The sequence below is a fragment of the Mobula birostris genome, chromosome 16, assembly GCF_030028105.1.
Source record: "Mobula birostris isolate sMobBir1 chromosome 16, sMobBir1.hap1, whole genome shotgun sequence".
In the NCBI taxonomy this organism is placed as follows: Eukaryota; Metazoa; Chordata; class Chondrichthyes; order Myliobatiformes; family Myliobatidae; genus Mobula; species Mobula birostris.
Genome location: NC_092385.1, coordinates 24,031,005 through 24,046,922, shown reverse-complemented (window position 1 = coordinate 24,046,922; position 15,918 = coordinate 24,031,005). Strand labels below are relative to the sequence as shown.

Here is a 15,918-nt window from a genome sequence, read left to right as displayed (position 1 = left end):
TCTTATTTATAAGTCTCCTGTGCGGCATCTTATCAAATACCTTCTGGAAATCCAAGTATACGACATCCACCCGTTCCCCTCTATCCACTGCACTCATTATGTCCTCAAAGAACTCCAGTAAGTTCGTCAGACAAGACCTGCCCTTTCTGAATCCATGCCGCATCTGTCTAATGGAACCACTCCTTTCTAAATATTTTGGTATTTCTTCCTTACTGACAGCTTCAAGCATTTTCCCGACTACAGACGTTAAGCTAATTGGCCTATAGTTGCCTGTCTTTTGCCTACATCCTTTTTAAAAAAGTGGCGTGACATTTGCCATCTTCCAATCCACCAGGACCTGCCCAGAGTCTAGAGTTTTGATAAATGGTTACCAACGCGTCTACTATAACCTCCGCCAATTCCATCAGCACCCTGCGATGCATCCCATCAGGACTAGGGGACTTATCTACCTTCAGGCCCTCTAGTTTGCTCATCACTATCTCTTTAGTGACAATGATTTTATCCAGGTCCTCACCTGCCATTTCGTCCATAACATCCTTCTTTGGCATATTAGATGTGGCCTCCACCGTGAAGACTAACAAGAAATAGCCGTTCAATGCCACAGCCATTTCCTTATCACCCAATATCAATTTCCCCTTCTCGTCTTCCAGGGGACCTAAGTTGACTTTAGCCACCCTCTTCCGCTTTATATATTTATAAAAACTTTTGCTGTCTGTTTTGATATTTTGTGCTAATTTACTTTCACACTCCCTTATTTCTTGTTTAGTTGTTCTCCTTTGTTTTTTAAAGTTTTCCCAATCCTCCAGTCTCCCACTACTCTTTGTGACCTTGTACACATGAGCTTTTAATTTGATACTATCTTTTAATGCCTTAGTTATCCAAGGCTGGCTCTCCCCACACTTACTGTCCTTACTTTTGACTGGAAAATACTTTTGTTGAGCACTGTGAAAAATCTCTTCGAAAGTATTCCACTGTTCCTCAAGTGTCCTACCAAATAGCCTGTGCTCCCAATCCACATTAGCCAACTCCTCCCTCATCCTGTTGTAGTCTCCCTTGTTCAAGCATAATACACTTTATTACTATACAATACTATTAACCCAATTTATAGCACTGATTTCAAAATATTTTGTATTGGAACAATCTAAGTACGAGGATTCTTTCAATAGACAATAGGTGCAGGAGTAGGCCATTCGACCTTTCGAGCCAGCACCGCCATTCACTGTGATCATGGCTGATCATCCACAATTAGTACCCTGTTCTTGCCTTCTCCCCATATCCCTTGACTCCACTATCTTTATCTAACCCTTTCTTGAAATAATCCAGAGAATTGGCCTCCACTGCCTTCTGAGGCAGAGCATTCCACAGATCCACAACCCTCTGTGTGAAAAAGTTTTTCCTCAACTCCGTTCTAAATGGTCTACCCCTTATTCTTAAACTGTGGCCTCTGGTTCTGGACTCCCCCAACATCAGGAACATGTTTCCTGCCTCTAGCGTGTCCAATCCCTTAATAATCTTATATCTTTTGTGCTTGTTGCCCATTTATACCAATCCCATTTGCCCGCATTATCATAGGCTATTTTTAAGTGCTTATTTAAATGTCTCTTAAATACAACAATTATTCTTACTCTGGCAGCGAAGTCCAGATATCAACAAATTACCATGAAAAAGAAATTTCCCCCTCAGATCCCCTTTAAAATTCCTTCCTCCTACCCTAAACCTATGCCCTCCCACTACTGTAATACTACTATAGGAAAATGATTCTTACTATACACTTTATCTATGCCATTACCAGAGCACTGACCTACATCAGGCAGGTCAGTGGCACCATTATTGACTCTGAGGCTGAGCAAGTTAGGGAGCATTAATGAGAGGAGACTCGACAGTTAGAGGAGACAGATGGGACACAGTGGCCGCAGAAGAGATGCCAGGATGGTGTGCTGTTTCCCCAGGTATCAGGGTCATGAATACCTTGAAGTGACTGTAGAAAATTCTCAAGACGGAGAGCGAGTGCTAGGGGTCATTTTACACATTGGTACAAATGACAGAGACAGTACATGGGATGAGCTCCTACAAAATGAGTATAAAGAATTAGATGAGACATTAAAATGCAGGACCTCAAGGTAGTGATCTCTGGGTTATTCCTGATGCCACATGCCAGTGCAGAAATAGTAAGTTTGGTCAGATGAATGAATCACTCAAGAGCTCATGTAAGGGGTAGGGATTTAGGTTCTTGGATCACTGGAATCTCATCTGGCAGAGGCAGTCTGTATAAGAGGGATGGGGTGCACTTGAACAAGAGGGGGATCAATATCCTATTGCTTCTGCAACCAGGGACGATTTAAACAAGATTAGCAATGCGGTGGGTCTTGAGAGAGCCAAGTCAGTGAACAGCAATCAAAGTGTGTAAGCCTAGAATTAGGACAGCTATATTTACAGTACAAGGACTGGTAGGACCACAGCTTAAAAATTGCATCTATTTCAATGTACATAGCTTAACAGGTAAGCAAATGAACTGAGGGCTAGATTGCCTCTAGGGCAGGGGTTCCCAATCTGTTGTCCATGAATCCCTTGGTTAGTGGTAGGCATCTCTGGCATATAACAGGTTGGGAACCCCTGCTCTAGGGACTGAGCTATTGTAGCCATAGCAGAAATATGGCTAAGAAAGGGTAGGAATGTTCCAGAATACCAAAGCTTTAGGCACAACAGAGAAACAGAAGGTGTTTCCACTCTGATAAGGGAAGACATAACATAGAAATCTACAGCACAGTACCGGCCCTTTGGCCTACAATGTTGTGCCGACTCTGTAACCCACTCTAGAAACCGCCTAGGATTTCCCTACCGCAAAGTCCTCTATTTTTCTAAGCTCCATGTACCTATAAGTATCTTAAAAGACCCTACTATAGCCGCCTCTATCACCGTCGTTGGCAGTGCATTCTACGCACCTACCACTCTGTGTGAAAAAATCTCTGATAGCCCCCTTGTACCTACTTCCAAGCACCTTAAAACTACACCCCTTCATGTTAGCTATTTCAGCCCTGAGGAAAAAGCCTCTGGCTATCCACACGATCAATGCCTCTCATCATCTTATACATTTCTATCAGGTCACCTCTCATCCTCCACCGCTCCAAGGAGAAAAGACCAAATTCACTCAATTTATTCTCATAAGGCATCCCCTCCAAACTAGATGACATCCTCATAAATCTCTTCTGCACTCTCTCTAAATAGTATGACACAGGATGTTCTTGAGGGATCATCTAATGAGCCCGTTTTGGTAGAACTTAGAAATAAGAAGAGGATGATCACCTTGAGAGGGATATGTTATAGACCTCCAATAGTAGCACCATCTTGAGGAACAAATGTATCTAGAAATTGCACAAAGTTGAGAGAATGGTAGGGTAGTGCTAGTGGGAGACTTCAATTTTCCTGTTATTGACTGGGTCACCCAGTGTGCAAAGGATCTGGGTGGATGGAATTTGTGTTGAATTATTCAAGGGAATTTCTTCACACAATATATAGAGACACCTACTGGGGAAGGAGCAATACTGGACCCCCTCTTAGGGAATGATGCAGGATAAGTATCTGAAGGGGCATTGGTGAGAACTTAGGGTCCAGTGACAATTCTAATAGCTTTAAAATAGTAACGGCAAAAGACAAAACAGCTCTACAGGATAAAATCCTGAACAAGGTCAGGGCCAACTTTGAGGGCATCAGGTAGGATCTAGCTGGGGTCGTCAGGACACCGTCATTTAAAGACAAAGGAATAGTTGGCAAGTGGGAGGCTTGTAAAAGGGTCATATCAAGAGTTAAGGAGCAGTATATTCTTGTTCAGGTGAAGGGTAGACATACCAAGTTCAGGGGATGCTGACTGAGGAGAGATATTGAGGTTCTAGTCGGAAAAAGGAGGAAGCATTTTTAGGCAGCTGGGTACAAATGAATCCTTTGACAAGTATAAAAGTTTAAAAGAAGATTTAAGAGAGAAATCAGGAGAACAACATGAATGTATTGGATGGATTTGGCAGGCAGGGTTAAAGATAATTCCAAAAGGTTCTTCAGTTATATTAACAGTTAAAAGGGTGACCAGGGAGAGACTAGGTCCTCTTGAAGATCATCAGGGTTGCCTATGTGCAGAGTCTATTTCTCCTTGCTGTTTACTGAGGACACCAAAGTAATGATTTATAGTCATGATTACAAAGTAATAAGCAGTACAGGCTTGCAGTATATTCATATGATGAGGAAGGAGGTACCTGCAGCCTTGAATTGTATTAAGTTGGTCAAATCCCTAGCCTGAACAGGTACACCCCTTGACCTTCAGGAAGGCAGGGAAGAAATCGCAGAGGCTCTTGCGGAGATATTTACTTCATTGTTAGCCACTGGTGAAGTTTCAGAAGACTGGACTGGAGGGTTGCTAATGTTATTCTGTTGTTCAAGAGGGACAGGCTAGGAAGCTACAGATCGGTGAGCCTGACTTCATTTATAGTGGGGACGTTACTGGAGGGAATTCAGGGGAACAAGACTTACCATCACTTGGAGAGTCAAGACCTGATGAGGAATAGTTAGCAAGGTTTTGTGCTTGGGAGGTCATGTCTGATAAATCTTTCACAGTTTTTCAAAGAGATAACCAAGATAGAGATAGGGCAGTGGATCTCACCCATATGGACTTTGACGAGATCCCACATGGCAGGCTGATATAGAAGATTAAGTTGCATGGGATTCAGAAGAAGCTAGTGAGGGAGATTTGGAACAGGTACAATGACAGAAAACAATGGGTGATAGTTAAAAGCTGATTCTCCAACTGAAGGCCTGTGAAGAAGTGGGTGCTTCAGGGGGTCTGTTATTCATAATTTATGTAAATGATCTGGATGGCACAACCTTTGATGCCTTTACTAATCAACAATCAGATTTAATATTACTGGCATATGTTGTGAATTTGTTGTTTTGTGGCAGCTGTACAATGCCACACAATAATAAAAATATATGCATTGGAATAAATATATATAAAAATTAGCAGTGCTAAATGAAAGGGGAAAAAAAGTGAGGTAGTGTTCATGGATTCATTGTCCATTCAACAATCTGATGGCAGAGGGGAAGAAGCTATTCCTTAAACATTCAGTGAGTGTCTTCAGGCTCCTGTACAATACCTTGTCCTTGATGGTAGCAGTGAGAAGAGGGCATGTTCTGACTGACTGTGCCCTGAATGATGGATGCCGCCTTTTTGAGGCATCATCTTTTGAAAATGTCCTCAATGCTGGGGAGACTAATGTCTAAGTTTACAATGTTTAGCAGCTTTCTGATTCTGTGCAGTGGCCCCTCCATCCTAGACAGTGATGCAACCAGTTGGAGTGCTCTCCTATAAAGCTCCGCGTTAAATATACCCAGTGACTTGGGCTCCACTGCTGTCTCCGGCAATGAATTCCACAGATCCACTATCCTCTGACTAAAGAAATTCCTCCTCATCTGCACTAAAGGGACGTCCCTTTATCCTGAGGCTGTGCCCTCTGGTCATAGACTCACCCACCATAGGAAGCATTCTCTCCACATCCATTCCATCTAGGCCTTTCAACATTCTATAGGATTTAATGAGATCCACCCTAGCTCATTCAGTGAGTACAGGGCCAGAGCCATTAAATGCTCCTCATACATTAAACCTTTTTATTTCCTGAATCATTCTCATGAACCTCCTCTGGACCCTCTGCGATGCCAGCACATCCTTCCTCAGATAAGGGGCCCAAAACTGCTCACAATACTCCAAGTGTGGTCTGATCAATGCCTTATAAAGCCTCAGCATTATATTCTTGCTGTTATATTCTAGTCCTCTCAAAATGAATGCTAACCTTGCATTTGCCTTCCTTACCATTGAAGCAACCTTCAAATTAACCTTTAGCGAAACAGTACAAGGACTCTCAAGTCCCTTTGAACCTCTGATTTTTTAAAATTTTCTCCATTTAGAAAATAGTCTACGCCTTTATTTCTTCTACCAAAGTGCATGACCATTAACCCTCCTATACTACATTCCATCTGCTGCTTGTCTGCCCATTTTCCCAATCTGTCTAAGTTCTTCTGTAAACTCCGCTTCTTCAACACTACCTACTCTTCAATGTATCTTTGAATTATCTGCAAACTAGGCCACAAAGTCATCAATTCCATCATCGAAATCATTGATATATAACATAAAAAGCGGTCCCAAAACAGACAGCTACAGAACAGCACTAGTTACCGGCAGCTAACCAGAAAAGGTCACTTGTCTTCCCATGCTTTACCTTCTGCCAGTCAACCAATCTTTTATCCATGCTAGTATCTTTCCTGTAATACAACAGGCTCTTATCTTGTTTAGCAGCCTCATGTACAGTACTTTGTCAAAGGCCTTCTTAAAATCCTTTGTCTATCCTGCCTGTTATTTCCTCAAAGAATTCCAACAGGTTTGTCAGGCAAGATTTCCGCTTAAGGTAACTATGCTGACTTTGGCCTATTTTAATCATGTACCTCCAAGTACCCCGAAATCTCATCCTTAACAATGGACTCCAACACCTTCCCCACCACTGAAGTCAGGTTAATTGGCCTATAATTTCCTATCTCTGTCCCTTCTTAAAGAGTGGAGTGACGTTTGCAATTTTGAAGTTCCCCAGAACCATTCCAGAATTTTGTGATTCTTGAAAGATCACTACTAATGCCTCCACAATCTCTACACAGTAGTGAAGAAGGCATTTAGTATGCTGGCCTTCATCAGTCAGGGCATGGAGTTTAAGAGTAAGGGTACTACGTTGCAGTTAAACATTTGCAGTATTGTGTAGAGATCGTGTAGTTTCCCTCTTAGAGGAAAGAAATTGCCAAGCTGTAAAGATGCATTAGAGATTTACAAGGATGCTGCTAGGGCTATAGAGCTTGAGCTTGAGAGGTTGACCATGTTGTATCTTTATTCCTTTGGGGCACAAGAGAATGAGAGGTGATCCTATAGAAGGTTATAAAATCATGAGGGGTATGGATAAGGTGAATGAATGGTCATTGTCTTTTCCCCAGGGTTGTGATTCCAAAACTAAAGGGCACAGATACAAGAGGGGAGAGATTTAAATGGGAGCTTGAAGTAACTTCTTTACACAGAAGGTAATGAGTACCTGAATGAACTGCCTGAGGGAGTGGTCAAACATCTGGATAGATATGTGGAGGGAAAGACGTAGAGGGTTACAGATTAAACACAGGTAACTGGGACAAGTAGGGAGAATGTTCTCTGGCAAGGATGTGATTGGTAGTGTGGGAGGCTTTCAAAGGAGAAATTTTGAGAGTGCAGAGTTCATATGTTCCTGTCAGGATTAAAGGCAAAGTGATAAGAATAAGGAACCTTGGTTCTCAAGGGATATTGGAACTCTGATGAAGAAGAAAAGAGATGTATGACATGTATAGGAAACAGGGAGCAAATAAGGTGCTTGAGGAGTATAAAAAGTGCAAAAAAAAACTTAAGAAATCAGTAGGGCTAAAAGAAGACATGAGGTTGCTTTGGCAGTCAAGGTGAGGGATAATCCAAAGAGCTTCTACAGGTATATTAAGAGCAAAAGGATAGTAAGGGATAAAATTGGTCCTCTTGAAGATCAGAGTGGTCGGCTATGTATGGAACCAAAAGAAATGGGGGAGATCTTAAATGGTTTTTTTGCGTCTGTATTTACCAAGGAAACTGGCATGGAGTCAATGGGAATAAGGCAAACAAGTAGTGAGGTCATGGAACCTATACAGATTGAAGAGGAGGAGGTGCTTGCTATCTTGAGGCAAATCAGAGTAGATAAATCCCCAGGACCTGACAGGGTATTCCCTCGGACCTTGAAAGAGACTTGTATTGAAATTGCAGGGGCCCTGGCAGATACATTTAAAATGTCAGTATCTATGGGTGAGGTGCCGGAGGATTGGAGGATAGCTCATGTTGGTCCGATGTTTAAAAAAGGCTCTAAAAGTAATCCGGGAAATTATAGGCCGGTAACTTTGATGTCGGTAGAAGGTAAATTATTGGAAGAAGTACTAAGAGATAGGATCTACAAGTATTTGGATACACAGGGACTTATTAGGGAGAGTCAACATGGCTTTGTGTGTGGTAGGTCATGTTTAACAAATCTATCAGAGTTTTTTGATGAGGTTACCAGGAAAGTGGATGAAGGGAAGGCAGTGGATGTTGTCTACATGGACTTCAGTACGGCCTTTGACAAGGTCCCACACGGGAGGTTAGTTAGGAAGATTCAATTGCTAGGTATACAGTTGAAGTCAGAAGTTTACATACACCTTAGACAAATACATTTAAACTCAGTTTTTCACAATTCCTGACATTTAATCCTAGAAAACATTCCCTGTCTTAGGTCAGTTAGGATCACTATTTTAAGAATGTGAAATGTCAGAATAATAGTAGAGAGAATGATTTATTTCAGCTTTTATTTCTTTCATCACTTTCCCAGTGGGTCAGAAGTTTACATACACTTTGTTAGTATTTGGTAGCGTTGCCTTTAAATTGTTTAACTTGGGTCAAACATTTTGGTTAGCCTTCCACAAGCTTCTCACAGTAAGTTGCTGGAATTTTGTTCCATTCCTCCAGACAGAACTGGTGTAACTGAGTCAGGTTTGTAGGCTTCCTTACTCGCACACGTTTTTTCAGTTCTGCCTATAAATTTTCTATCGGATTGAGATCAGAAAATGATGTCAAGTTTGGTTCATCCTTGGTAGCAATTTCCAAGCACCTGAAGGTACCACGTTCATCTGTACAAACAATAGTACACAAGTATAAACACCATGGGACCATGCAGCTGTCATACCGCTCAGGAAAGAGACGCATTCTGTCTCCTAGAGATGAACGTACTTTGGCGTGAAAAGTGCAAATTAATCCCAGAACAACAGCAAAAGACCTTGTGAAGATGCTGGAAGAAACAGGTAGACAGGTATCTCTATCCACAGTAAAACGAGTCCTATATCAACATAACCTGAAAGGCTGCTCAGCAAGGAAGAAGCTGCTGCTCCAAAACCGCCATAAAAAAAGCCAGACTACAGTTTGCAAGTGCATATGGGGACAAAGATCTTACTTTTTGGTGAAACGTCCTCTGGTCTGTTGAAGCAAAAATTGAACTGTTTGGCCATAATGATCATTGTTATGTTTGGAGGAAAAAGGGCGAGGCTTGCAAGCCAAAGAACACCATCCCAACCGTGAAGCATGGGGATGGCAGCATCATGTTGTGCAGGACTGGTGCACTTTACAAAATAGATGGCATCATGAGGAAGGAAAATTATGTGGATATATTGAAGCAACATCTCAAGACATCAGCCAGGAAGTTAAAGCTCAGTTACAAATGGGTCTTCCAAATGGACAATGACCCCAAGCATACCTCCAAAGTTGTGGCAAAATTGCTTAAGGTCAACAAAGTCAAGGTATTGGAGTGGCCATCACAAAGCCCTGACCTCAATCCGATAGAAAATTTGTGAGCAGAACTGAAAAAGCGTGTGTGAGCAAGGAGGCCTACAAACCTGACTCAGTTACACCAGTTCTGTCTGGAGGAATGGAACAAAATTCCAGCAACTTACTGTGAGAAGCTTATGGAAGGCAACCCAAAACGTTTGACCCAAGTTAAACAATTTAAAGGCAATGCTACCAAATACTAACAAAGTGTATGTAAACTTCTGACCCACTGAGAAAGTGATGAAAGAAATAAAAACTGAAATAAATCATTCTCTCTACTATTATTCTGCCATTTCACATTCTTAAAATAAAGTAGTGATCCTAACTGACCTAAGACAGGCAACACACATCAAAGTTGCTGGTTAACACAGCAGGCCAGGCAGCATCTCTAGGAAGAGGTACAGTCGACGTTTCAGGCCGAGACCCTTCGTCAGGACTAACTGAAGGAAGAGTTAGTAAGAGATTTGAAAGTGGGAGGGGGAGGGGGAGGGGGAGATCCAAAATGATAGGAGAAGACAGGAGGGGGAGGGATGGAGCCAACAGCTGGACAGGTGATTGGCAAAGGGGATATGAGAAGATCATGGGACAGGAGGCCCAGGGAGAATGTTTTCCAGGATTAAATGTCAGGAATTGTGAAAAACTGAGTTTAAGTGTATTTGGCTAAGGTGTACGTAAACTTCTGACTTCAACTGTACATGGAGAGGTAGTAAATTGGATTAGACACGGAAATGGAAGAAGCCAGAGAGTGGTAGTGGAGGATTACTTTTCTGAGTGGAGGCCTGTGACTAGTGGTGTGACACAGGGATCAGTGCTGGGTCCATTGTTATTTGTCATCTATATCAATGATCTGGATGATAATGTGGTAAGTTGGATCAGCAAATTTGCTGATGATACAAAGATTGGAGGTGGTGTGGACAGTGAGGAAGGTTTTCAAAGCTTGCAGAGGGATTTGGACCAGCTGGAAAAATGGGTTGAAAAATGGAAGATGGAGTTTAATGCAGACAAGTATGAGGTATTGCACTTTGGAAGGACAAACCAAGGTAGAACATACAAGGTAAATGGTAGGGCACTGAGGAGTGCAGTAGAACAGAGGGATCTGGGAATACAGATACAAAATTCCCTAAAAGTGGCGTCACAGGTAGATAGGGTCGTAAAGACAGCTTTTGGTATGTTGGTCTTAATAAATCAAAGTATTGAATGTAAGAGTTGGAATGTTATGGTGAGGTTGTATAAGGCATTGGTGAGGCCAAATTTGGAGTATTCTGTGCAGTTTTGGTCACCAAATTACAGGAAGGATATTAATAAGGTTGAAAGAGTGCAGAGAAGTTTTACAAGGATGGTGCTGGGACTTGAGAAAGTGAGTTACAGAGAAAGGTTGAATAGGTTAGGACTTTATTCCCTGGAGCGTAGAAGAATGAGGGGAGATTTGATAGAGGTATATAAAATTATGATGGGTATAGATAGAGTGAATGCAAGCAGGCTTTTTCCACTGAGGCTAGGGGAGAAAAAAAACAGAGGACATGGGTTAAGGGTGAAGGGGGAAAAGTTTAAAGGGAACATTTGGAGGGGTGGGGGCTTCTTCATACAGAGAGTGGTGGGAGTGTGGAATGAGCTGCCAGATGAAGTGGTAAATGCGGGCTCACTTTTAACATTTAAGAAAAACAGGTACATGGATGAGAGGTGTATGGAAGGATATGGTCCTGGTACAGTCAGTGGGACTAGGCAGAAAAATGGTTCGGCACAGCCAGGAAGGGCCAAAAGGCCTGTTTCTGTGCTGTAATGTTCTATGGTTCTACTGCTGTGGTCTGCATGGACCAACTGGGCCAAAAGGCATACTTCTGAGCTGAATTACTATGCCTTACAGCTTTCATTGCATAACACTGATGAATATGTAGGCTTTATCCTGTTTCAGCTAATTGGTTAATGTTGGATGCTGCAATTGATTTCAGGATTTCAACAAGGAGAGGTAAAACAGAATTGGTCAGGAGTTTATAAAATCAATATTCAGTTACTGCTTTTAAAGAGGGATCAAGTTCACTTGTACATCTTTCTCCATTCACCCACCACCATTTAGCTAAAAAATAAATCACTTTCTGCCAAATTTTGAATGCACGAATTGTACACACATAATAATTAACCTTGTGTAGCCACAATTAAATTATGCTTGTTATAAAGTTGGACCAATTATTCTCTTTCATTGTTCACATCAGGGTGCTGGATATGCATCTACAAGTTTAGCACCATGGATGAAATCAAATTTCTAGATCTTTGATCTCCAAATTCATACATGAATCACAACTGTTGGAGAAAATATCAAAGGGCAGTAAATCAACAAGAAACTTGAGATGCCAAAAATCTGAAATAAACAAAAAAACCTCAAAACACTCAGAAGGTCCAGCATCAGAAACAGAGTTAAAATATCTGGTCAAAAACCTTTGGACCTCCCATAAGGTGACAATGAGTACCAACACAAGCAGAGGAAGAACACTTCATTCTCTATCTTGGCATCCTGCATCCTTTCAAACTAGGCATTGAATCCTCCAGCTTTAAGTAACTTGCTTTCTCTGCCGCAAAACTACCTACCTACTTCCGCTGCAAGTCATCCATGTGTAATATTGTTCTATTAGCACAGCTTTATCTGCTGGGCAGGAACCACAGCCCATCTATTAGAAATATATTATACACTATGCTCTTTTGTCTGTTAATATATTTGACAACATATTCCCAAGACAACCCCTGCCTCACCCATCAGATATCCTCTTTGTCCAACTAGCTCCTCCTACTACTTCCTCTCCAACTTAACACTACTTTTTAAAAATTTTCTTTCCCAGATCTGATGAAGGGTCTTTGATTGGATGCATTAATTCTGTTTTACATTTCACAGATGCTGGTTGACCTGTGGAGGACATGGAGCGACCACTCTCCGCTGAACATCAACGACTCCTCCGTAGAGATCGTTAAGAGCACCAAATTTCTTGGTGTTCACCGGGCGGAGAATCTCACCTGGTCCCTCAACACCAGCTCCATAATAAAGTAAGCCCAGCAGCATCTGTACTTTCTGCGAAGGCTGAGAAAAGTCCATCTCCCACCCCCCATCATCACATTCTACAGACGTTGTATTGAGAGTATCCTAAGCAGCTGCATCACTGCCTGGTTCAGAAATTGCACAATCTCTGATCGCAAGACCCTGCAGCAGATAGTGAGGTCAGCTGAGAAGATCAGCGGGGTCTCTCTTCCTGTCTTTACAGACACTTAAACCACACGCTGCATCCGTAAAGCAAACAGCATTATGAAGGACCCCACACACCCCTCATACGAACTCTTCTCCCTCCTGCCATCTGGCAAAAGGCACCGAAGCATTCGGGCCCTCACGACCAGACTATGTAACAGTTTCTTCCCCCAAGCCATCAGACTCCTCAATATCCAGAGTCTGGACTGACACCAATCTACTACCCTCTACTGTGCCTATTGTCTTGTTTATTATCGATTGTAATGCCTGCACTGTTTTGTGCACTTTATGCAGTCCTGGGTAGGTCTGTAGTCTAGTGTAATTTTTGTGTTGTTTTATGTAGTTCAGTGTAGTTTTTGTATCATTTCATGTAGCACCAAGGTCCTGAAAAACATTGTCTCATTTTTACTGTGTACTGTACCAGCAATTATGGTCGAAATGACAATAAAGTGACTTGACTTGAGTATTTCTATCAATTTCTGTTTATATAAAAGGGTTGTTGTTGATGGTGAAGCAAGTGGAGAAAAGCAGATGCTCAAACATTTGATTTAGTCCAAATTCCAAAACTGTGGTATACAAATCAGGTCATGATCATCACACTGCTGAGCTCCTCCAGCATTCTGTGTGTGTTGATCATGACACCTACCTGCTTTTGTACTTTTGTCCCTTTCCTGCTTTTGGTTGGAATTTTTGTTTGCTTGACTTACAGATGACAAAATCTGTTGAAGTTGCTCTTGAGTCAGACATACCAAATTTTCTCTTAACTCTTCAGATGAAATCTTTTGTTTCTTTGGAGCCTTTTGCTTCGTTATGCAAAGTTGCTTCACAGAAGTCTTTGTTCCAGGCTGTCTATTTAAGGGAGTTGTTTCACAACTGCTTTTACTTTTGTTGTCTGCCTTCCTATCTGTAATCCATTGTTCTGTACTTTCTCCTTTCCCAGGTGTAACAATGGTGTCAGTTACAGTAGGTTTCAGCAAAAGCTTCTCAGTCTTAGAATTATTCTCATGAGACGAAGCAACTTGTAAAATTTGCTTTGACTTCAGTGGATGTATTGTCCTGTTCTTGTACTTTATCTGAAAATATTTAAAACCATCAGCAAATGTTATTCAACCTACTTTCAATATATTTAATAGAGATATATTTAGATGTCCTATTTCAATAACAATGCATGTTATCATATTCAACACAACCCACAATGATTCTGCCTAGTCGTTGTTTAGGTATCTGTTTTGTATAACATTTCCCTATATTAATTTTGACATCATTCCTTTATTACTCTTCAATTTCAATTAAACTTATCCTGTTTTCCCAAAAGAAAAACAATTCTACTTGCCTACTTTAAAAATGCTGACAGAACTGAAGTCATATCATTTCAGCTATATAAGACAATGCAAAAAACAACATTCTAAACTTTCCCCATGTAACACACACAAAATTCCAAAGGAACTCAGCAAGGCACCTATGGAAATGAATAAAGCAACGAAATGGACTTTTAAGATTGTAAACCAGCGGGTTGTTGTCATGTCTCCCGCTTGCTGTGAAAATAGGGGACACCTCCCTCTCCCTTGCTGGGGGGGGGGGGGAAGAGACAGAGAGAACAAACCAGTGGTTTGTCGAATTTCGGATGAAATGCGAAGCTTTTGGGGTACCTTTGGTCTTTGTCTTTGCTATTGCTTGGCACACGCTTGGGCTCGGTGATGGTACCGATGCTCGTGTTTTTTTGCTGGTGGGGGGAGGGGGGATCGTTGCTCACTGCCGCTTATGCATGGGAGGGGGGAGCTGGGGGGTACTTTGCGGTTCTCACATTTAACTGTCGTTCATTCTTTGGGGCACTTCCTTGTTTTTGTGGATGTTTGCAATGAAAAAGCATTTCAGGATGCATATTGTATACGTTTCTCTGACATTAAATTTGACCTCTGAACCTTTGAATAAATAGTCGAATCTTTGTTCTGAGACCCTTCTTCAGGACTCATGTACTTATTACTTCTTGGAACAACAATGGGAAAAATGAACAAAGGAAGAGAGAGATTTTAGGAGGATGCAGATGGAAGATCAGGGCAGAGGGAGTGAATTCGAGGGAACAAGGAAAGGAAGAGATGGGTTGACATCTGCTTCAGTGGAGGTGCATGATCTCATTGGGTATTCTCCTCTACTTAATGATATGTCGAATTCTGTGAGTGCTTGTTACATCATTGATAGGTGTTGAGGTATGTGTGTGAATGTCCATTATCTTTTAAGCTTCATTAAATAGAAAAGACTGGAAAGTAACAGCTTCAGTTGGAGAATCATGCAATTCTCTCATCAGTAAGGGATACAATTTATATTTGCCTTCTAGAGAAATGGGTACCAAAATACAAATGTACAGATTCAATCAGAAAGGACCTACTTTTACCCAAACTTGGGGATGGGACATGAGCATGGTGAATATGAACATACCATTAAATTTTTTTTTCGCAACTGAAAGACAGAGAAGGCCTGATGAAGGGGAAAGGAGAGAATTGAATGTGGCAATTTCATATCACTTCCAATATAGAAATAACAAAGGAACTTGGATCTCTTACCTTCTTAGTTTCCTTTGATGAAACATCTGTAATAAGATCAATAAAAAAGATTATAGTTTCAGATTAAATATGCATTGCTACAACTCACTGGTCTGCACTGGGCTGTGTGGCTTGGCCCTTTTCCTTAATTTCTCAGTTGCAATAAAAGTATCACTTAATTGCAATATTAATTGTATTTAAGCAAATGGTAAACCACATTCAAGGGGGAAAATATGTAAACATAACAAGAGGTGAATTTAACTCAGTGACAAAGAAGAATGGTGGGCAGAGGAGCATGCAAAAATATATTATTCTTCATCACCATACACCTATCCTGTTTTTTCTTGTGTGTGGAGAGGGAAGAGGGGCTAAAGAGATAATTTTTTTTTAAATGAAAATCATAGAACATTTGCTCCCTGTTCCAAAAAATACTAAAGCAGTAAAATCCAAGAAAATTAAATTGTTTCAAATACAATGAAACACTGATAATCCACTTTTCCACTATTAATAAATCCCAGGGTGATGACTGCCAATGGTTCCTCCGACTCACCTGGAAAACTTGACAATAAAAAAAGTGAATTGAAAGTGTATTGAGGTTGAAGAGAAATGACTGCTAATAATGCATAAAACTTGCCAGTCTGGCATCAAGGCCTGAAGCATGCCAGACTCTTTGGGTATTGGTATAGTTTCCCAACAACCATTTTTAGAAACTTCAACAAAGAAGTCTCTCA

General features: G+C 41.2%; 1 protein-coding gene across 1 annotated transcript in view; it reads right to left on the bottom strand.

Moving 5' to 3' along the window:
- The window catches only part of ccdc66 (coiled-coil domain containing 66), a 70,253-nt gene that overhangs the window by 46,768 nt on the left and 7,567 nt on the right, over positions 1 to 15,918 (bottom strand). Inside the window, exons 3-4 of the mRNA XM_072280413.1 lie at positions 15,209 to 15,234; positions 13,294 to 13,720 (exon numbers count right to left, since the gene is read on the bottom strand). Of these exons, the coding sequence (XP_072136514.1) occupies positions 13,294 to 13,720; positions 15,209 to 15,234 (453 nt within the window). The remainder of the gene's footprint in view (positions 1 to 13,293; positions 13,721 to 15,208; positions 15,235 to 15,918) is intronic.